This window comes from Morus notabilis, unplaced genomic scaffold, assembly GCF_000414095.1.
Source record: "Morus notabilis unplaced genomic scaffold, ASM41409v2 Scaffold1296, whole genome shotgun sequence".
NCBI lineage: Eukaryota > Viridiplantae > Streptophyta > Magnoliopsida > Rosales > Moraceae > Morus > Morus notabilis.
The window spans coordinates 57,516-64,781 of NW_010367016.1; the positions used below are offsets into that span (position 1 = coordinate 57,516).

Here is a 7,266-nt window from a genome sequence, read left to right on the forward strand (position 1 = left end):
TCTTTTAAGAAAACATGACATTCGCAGTAACGTAATTTCAAATTGTTAAATTGTATTAACATATAAATCAAAAGAAGTTAATTAATTATAATTTAATAAGTTAAAAGGAAATTCTACTATAAGGTTCGAAAAAATGAACTGTCCTATATCTTTTTTTTCAACCGCAAATCATACTTTAAAAATTGTATGTTTTGTATATATTTTTTTTATATTATGATGTAATTTTGATTAAATTTAACGATTAGAAAAAAAATCTAAAGGCATAAAATCCTAATATCCCAATCTATAAAGACCCTAATAAAAAATAAAATCTAAGATTATTTTATTCTTTTTACAACTCAAGTCACAATTTAAGTTTCATTATTACAATATTTTCTTTTATAAAAATTTAAATTTTACTTTTTTATTATAATATTTTTTTTATAAATACTACTTGAGTTCTTAAGTTGTGAAACAAACTCCTCTTTATGTTTTGGTACTAACACATTTTTTTTCTTTTTTATTTTATTATTAAAAAGAAAATAATTAAGGGAAAAAAATTTCAATCATAGTCAGTGAGCTAACTACCAGGCGCCACGTGATTATCTTCCTTCCTCTTCCCCCTCTCTCTCTCTTCCCCGTTGGTGGTAGCTCCTCTCTCTCTCTCTGTCCTAACTCTCTCTCTCTCTCTCTATATAAATCCCCTTCGCTTCCGTTCCTCATTTCCATTCTCTCTCTCTCTCTCTTCCGGTTGATTTCGTCGCTCAGGTAATTCAGATTCAATTCTTCTTCTTGTTCGTTCTCTCATTGACGCAAAAGAAAGCGAAATTGTGTCGAACTAGTACTCGGATCTGGTTTGTTGTATCTTTTGGATCGCGGAGATTCGGTTTCGTGTCTGTTTGTTTGTTTGTTTGTGTGTTTTGGATTTCGATACGTTCGAGGTCGGAGGACAGGGGTGCTCTGTTTTGTCGTTTGGTTTAAGGTGATCCTGTATAATTTGGAGCTCAAGATCTGATTCCCCGTTAATTGGATCTTTGCTCGCCATTGCTTTGCTCTTTGATTTGAGTTTAGGTTGTTTGGTTCCATGGAATTGCGGGTTTTTACTTCGCATTTTGCGTAGATTTCTGTTACACCAAAGATCTGGTTGAATATAGTTTTTCGTTAGGTATGATTTAGGCCCGTTGATTTCACCGATTCGAGTTTTATTAGAGTAAAAAATTTTTAAAAACAATAACATTTAACTTTTTTATTAAAAAACTTTTGCATAAAATCACATCTAAATTAAATTAAAAATTCGAATCATTGAATTCAACAGGCCATGTCATAACTTGTACGGATTATGTATTCATGCAAGTTATACATGTGTGATGTATGTGTGTGTATATAAGTGGACATATGTTTAGCTTGTGTATGGTTATGGAACACATTTTGAATGAATATTTAAATATTTGATTTTATAATATGTAAATTAGATTGTTTGCGTCAATGAAGAATAAACATAATCACTCTTTAGAATTTGGATCTAATTTCTTGAAACTTTGGTTTTGGAATCTTATGATCCTATTCTTTCTCTTTTAGTGCGCCAAATTTATTCCTTTAACTTTTGCCCTGAGATGCCAAGTGTACTCATTGTACTCAAAAAGTTGAAACTAAAAGCTGTAGAATTATGTCTTATACGTTGGGAATAGAAATGCTTCTATTGAATTATGATTTATGAGATTTTGGCGCCTGGTGGTGTCAGTGATATTTTTGTGGGAACTGTTATTCTTCTATGTCATTCCCTTTTACTGCAACCCCACATGTAATAAGTGATGCTTTACTAGCATTTCATCATAATGTGTTTTTGCTTATGCAGGTTATCTTTGGTTGTACGCCATGGCCACCGGACAGCTATTCTCGCGCACTACGCAGGCATTGTTTTACAACTACAAGCAATTGCCCATCCAACGGATGCTTGACTTCGATTTTCTTTGTGGTACGTATACGATTTCCACGCCTTCCTTTGTATTTGTTTTTCTTAAACTGGATTGTGTAAATATTACTAAGTGCCCTGATTAGTTTACTGGTTTTCTAAGATTCTTTCAGCAATAATGTAAACATTAACGTTGATGTGAATGCAGGGAGGGAAACACCATCAGTTGCTGGGATCATTAACCCGGGTTCTGAGGGATTTCAGAAACTTTTTTTCGGGCAAGAGGAGATCGCCATCCCAGTGCATTCAACGTATGTCTGTGTCTCATACGTAATTCATACATACAACTTTATTTGCTTTGAATTTGGATCTTAGATAGGTCCTGATCTATGTTTAAACACCATAGATGAACTTGGGTGGCATAAAATGATCAAGGATCAGTTACAAATGAGACTTTATAGTATGCTAGGAGGAAGTTTTATTTACTCTTCACATGTCCATGGTACATTAGTGCTTTTGTTTACCGTCAATCTCAAAGATGTCCATAAGGGGAAAATACGATGTTGACCATTTCAATAAGCTCTAGCTAAACTGATGCACGCACAACATGCTTGCCCATATATACTTACCACAAAATCCACAGAATTTCGGCAGAAAAACTAAAATGTAGTACTTGCAACATCTGTAATCTGATGTATATAACCTTTTTATTTTCCCAATCACACAAACAGAACTGGTGTCTTTTTCCTCCTTTACATGTTGAAGATTATAGGTTTAGATTTTGGGAAATCTTTACTTTCAGTGAACAACCCAATTAATTTTGGTTTCTGAGTTTAAGATTGTCTAACATGCTAGTGATAACTTTTGCAGCATTGAAGCAGCTTGTGCCGCGCATCCCACTGCTGATGTCTTTATCAACTTTGCTTCATTTAGAAGGTAACTACTAAATGCTGGTAGTATTTGGTTTCTGAATTATTTTCTAAGCAAGAGCATTTTCAACTAATATGCATTGGGTATTTGCAGTGCTGCTGCTTCTTCCATGGCTGCATTGAAGCAGCCAACCATTCGAGTTGTGGCTATCATTGCTGAAGGCGTACCCGAGTCAGACACTAAGCAATTGATCGGTTATGCACGGTCAAACAATAAGGTGAGGATGGATGCAAAGTTCATTCGCAATGCATAGACTTAGCAAATGACCAAGCAGTACTAATGCTGATGGTGTTGCAGGTTGTTATTGGCCCAGCTACTGTTGGTGGCATTCAAGCTGGAGCCTTTAAGATTGGTGACACAGCTGGAACTATTGATAACGTAATTCAGTGCAAGTTGTACAGACCTGGATCTGTTGGTTTTGTCTCAAAATCTGTACGTGGAAATTCCAACTCAATACTTGTAGCTGTTTTTACATGATTCTTGAGTGCTGGCTATTATATTTATGTGACACATTCAAGTTCTAGCTAGTGCGCTTGTTAGGAAGTGTTTGTGTATGTTGTTCTGGAAGATAATGATTTTTGGTCATTGCAGGGTGGGATGTCTAATGAACTGTACAATACCATAGCCCGTGTGACAAATGGAATCTATGAAGGTATTTATATGTCTTCGCTTTGTTGTATTTTACATTCACTTTTATGTGGACTTAGGATGTAACAATATTTTGTGCTTGTTGGATCTCTTTAGGTATTGCTATTGGAGGAGATGTGTTTCCAGGATCCACCCTTTCTGATCATGTTTTGCGGTTTAACAATATTCCACAAGTATGTTATTTCTCTTGTACGTCAGACTTTCTTTCTGTTTGTTTGGTTTTCAAAGTACTGAGAGTGGACGGAGGGCCATCTGTGTCCTTATCCAACGTATGTAGTCATCCTGCATGATATATAAATGAATGCCCAATGGATGTGAAACATAAGTTTCCATCTGTTGAGACCAAAAGAGGCCTCATGTGAGTTTCTGTCCAGAGCAATATGCTCTGTGCTTTTAAAATGTGTAAATGGCAGGTGATAGTTATTTCATTTTCATGCGATTGTCTTGTTTTTCTCTTATATATCTATGGAGAGAGTTATCCGCCTCTTATATATTTGATTTTGTATGCATGTGTGTTTGTGTGTTTGCACATATGCTTAAATTTATACTTGTGTGGTGCAAGATGATGTTTCTCATTTTATGCCACTGCGGGTATTTTCATTTTTGTGAGTGAAAATAAAACATAGTTCTAAGTCTTCTCATTTGTATAGACTGTTGTCCTCATTCCGGACCTTTTTCTTCTGTTTTGTATTTTCAAAATCTGACTCAGGTTAAGATGATAGTTGTACTTGGGGAGCTTGGTGGACGAGATGAGTATTCCCTGGTTGAAGCTCTGAAACAGGGGAAGGTGAACAAACCTGTGGTTGCTTGGGTTAGTGGAACCTGTGCACGGCTTTTCAAATCCGAAGTGCAATTTGGTCATGCTGTAAGTTATAACTCTACTTCCCCTGCGTAATCTTTTTGTCAAGATTGCTAAAATGTTTACTGTGCTTAATCTTTGTGACGCAATGTAATCCAGGGTGCTAAAAGTGGTGGTGAACTAGAGTCTGCACAAGCAAAGAATCAAGCACTAAGGGATGCAGGGGCTGTTGTTCCTACTTCTTATGAAGCCCTTGAAACCGCGATTAAGGAATCGTTTGAGAAACTGGTTAGTTCAGTCAGCATGCGTTGAGCTTTCAAATGCCTATATGTAAACCTGCTTCCCTTTCCCTAACCCCTGAAAAAATGATCAAGTAGAATGAGTAACTCTCCAATAAAGTTCCACCTATGCTCCTTGACTTCTGAAGGTTAAATTTTTGAATGACGTTCTTAGGTTGAAGAGGGAAAGATTGCACCAGTGAAGGAATTCACTCCTCCACAAATTCCTGAAGATTTAAACACTGCCATTAAGAGTGGAAAAGTTCGGGCTCCAACCCATATTATTTCCACCATCTCTGACGACAGAGGTATTAACTGAATCTTTTATGTTCTTGTCTTCTTGTTGGATGTATGTCAAAAGTCACCTTAAATTCTACTTTTAAACAATTTGCAGGTGAGGAGCCATGCTATGGTGGTGTACCTATGTCTTCCATTGTTGAGCAGGGTTATGGTGTCGGTGATGTTATCTCTTTGTTATGGTTCAAGCGCAGCCTTCCCCGTTACTGTACCCATTTTATTGAGGTGGACTGCTCAATTGTATAAAGCTTTTATATTTTATCTTTTGTTTCTCTGTCATGCAAAATTTTGTTACTGGTTCTCAAAGGGAAGCGTTTATTCTGGCTATTGACAAATACATTTATCACTGGCTAGATATGCATTATGTTGTGTGCCGATCATGGTCCCTGCGTTTCCGGTGCTCACAACACTATAGTAACAGCTAGGGCTGGAAAGGATCTTGTTTCGAGCCTTGTGTCAGGTATATTGTAGCCGCTGAATGGTTTTTTTGCCGCTGAATGGTTTATTTAGCTAACATTCCAAATCACTGGGGCATCCTCGGTGATATATGTGTAATGAAGCAATGAGAGATGATTTTCTGAAACAGGTTTGCTTACTATTGGTCCTCGATTTGGTGGTGCCATTGACGATGCTGCTCGATACTTCAAGGATGCATATGACAGGGTAAGAAGCAATGATGACCTCTATGGGTGACCAGTTAAAACTTGTGCCTTACTACTATAATGTTTTGTGCTCTAAAGCAAGCTAACTTTTAGTTGTCTTTTTCAGAATCTTACACCATATGAGTTCGTTGAAAGTATGAAGAAGAAGGGCATTCGTGTGCCAGGAATTGGGCACAGGTATTGAGCTTCACATGTATCGGTTCATGTTTAGAATATGGATGACTGGAGACTGGTTTGTTTTTCTTCACACTTTGAAATACCATAATGCAAATCTAAGTTCTTGAAATATTTTATTTGCCAAAAGGATCAAGAGAGCTGACAACAGAGACAAAAGAGTAGAGCTTCTCCAAAGTTTTGCGCGCACGCATTTCCCCTCTGTCAAGTACATGGAATATGCAGAGCAAGTCGAAACCTATACCCTTTCTAAGGCAAACAACCTGGTCCTTAACGTGGATGGTGCAATTGGGTCCCTCTTCTTGGATCTTCTTGCTGGCAGTGGAATGTTCACCAAACAAGAAATTGATGAGATTATCGAGATTGGCTATCTGAACGGGCTATTCGTCTTGGCACGTTCCATTGGTCTGATTGGGTGAGTTTCTTACTTCCAAAATTTTTTTATGCAGATCGTTTGGGCTGTTTATTTATGTTGCCCCTTCGTAAACACACAAATCCTTGACAAACAACAGTCAAGATTTTGACCTTAACTAATCTTTCTATCCCCAAGGGAGATGTGCTTAAATTTTTATGTGGTCGATATCTTTCTATCCCCAACGTATGACCTTGACTAATTTTTATGCATGTGTCAAAATTGCACAGTTCTGTAAATTAAAATTACTGTAATACTGTTTTGTCACAGCTTTATTACATCTAAAATGTTATATTTTGTTTTCATACGTTTCATTTTCTCCTTTCCATAATGGTTGTTATAGTTGGTTCCTTCTGACTAATTGTTCTCACTCGGCAAAATCAGGCACACCTTTGACCAGAAGAGATTGAAGCAGCCACTCTACCGCCACCCATGGGAGGACGTTCTTTACACCAAGTGAGAACTTCTGATCAGCAGCAATCGCAAATGCTACGCATACGACCACCTGCTTTACCCGAGCATCGTTTTTCAGTTTTTTCGAGTCTCCAATTCATTGAGATGATTGTTTCCCCTGTTAGATTAGTGTTTGTACTGCAATGGCAGAGCCAAGTACCGTTATCTGTAAACAAGGAAAGAAAGAAAAAAAAGTTCACTAGGACAAAATCCTCCCATTTTTATAGAACAAAGTCGTCTTCTTCTGCGGGAAGAGTTCTTAGATCTTTGCTTTCAAAAGAGGGAACAAACGTAAACGTTGACTGATGCAATTGTGTAAAATTGTAGCATCATGTTGCGTGTGATGTCCTTTTTTTTTAAATTTATATATATATATATTTTTGAGAAATAGTAGAAAATAGGTCAATATGAAAAGCTTAAGAAAGTATATAGGTCAATTTTTAGTTATAGAAATTAATAGGTAATAACTTGTTAAGTTATGGTTCATAACCAGATAAGTTATGGACAAACTTGTCAAGTTATGGTTTATAACCAGACAAGTTATAGACAAAAATCGTGAATAACTTGTCAAGTTATGGTTCATAACCAGACAAGTCATGGATGAAAACAGTAATTTAGCCTATTTATTAATTTATGTAAACTATTGACCTATTAATTTTAATTTATCTCAAGTTTTAGTCTATTTCTCTCTTTCTCCGTATATTTTTTTAAGTCTTATTCCA

At 36.5% G+C, this 7,266-nt stretch overlaps 1 protein-coding gene across 1 annotated transcript; it reads left to right on the plus strand.

The window, feature by feature from the left end:
- Nucleotides 1–611: 611 nt before the first annotated feature.
- On the plus strand, nt 612–6,806 carry LOC21392589 (ATP-citrate synthase beta chain protein 2). Its single transcript, XM_010111663.2, has 17 exons — nt 612–747; nt 1,835–1,954; nt 2,100–2,202; nt 2,762–2,827; nt 2,915–3,038; nt 3,119–3,253; nt 3,413–3,473; nt 3,566–3,642; nt 4,179–4,334; nt 4,428–4,556; nt 4,722–4,854; nt 4,941–5,068; nt 5,198–5,303; nt 5,430–5,506; nt 5,612–5,682; nt 5,810–6,094; nt 6,476–6,806. Exons 2-17 carry the CDS (start codon nt 1,855–1,857, stop codon nt 6,549–6,551), a joined length of 1,827 nt encoding a protein of 608 aa, XP_010109965.1. The 5' UTR covers nt 612–747; nt 1,835–1,854; the 3' UTR covers nt 6,552–6,806.
- The last annotated feature ends 460 nt before the right edge of the window (nt 6,807–7,266 follow it).

What these genes read in the sequence shown, in the direction of transcription:
- LOC21392589 (XM_010111663.2), top strand. Translation starts at nt 1,855, where the DNA reads ATGGCCACCGGACAGCTATTCTCGCGCACTACGCAGGCATTGTTTTAC. An exon ending in TTGGTTTTGTCTCAAAATCT is followed by an intron (nt 3,254 to 3,412) that starts GTACGTGGAAAT and finishes TGGTCATTGCAG; the next exon opens with GGTGGGATGTCTAATGAACT. An exon ending in TCAAGGATGCATATGACAGG is followed by an intron (nt 5,507 to 5,611) that starts GTAAGAAGCAAT and finishes TGTCTTTTTCAG; the next exon opens with AATCTTACACCATATGAGTT.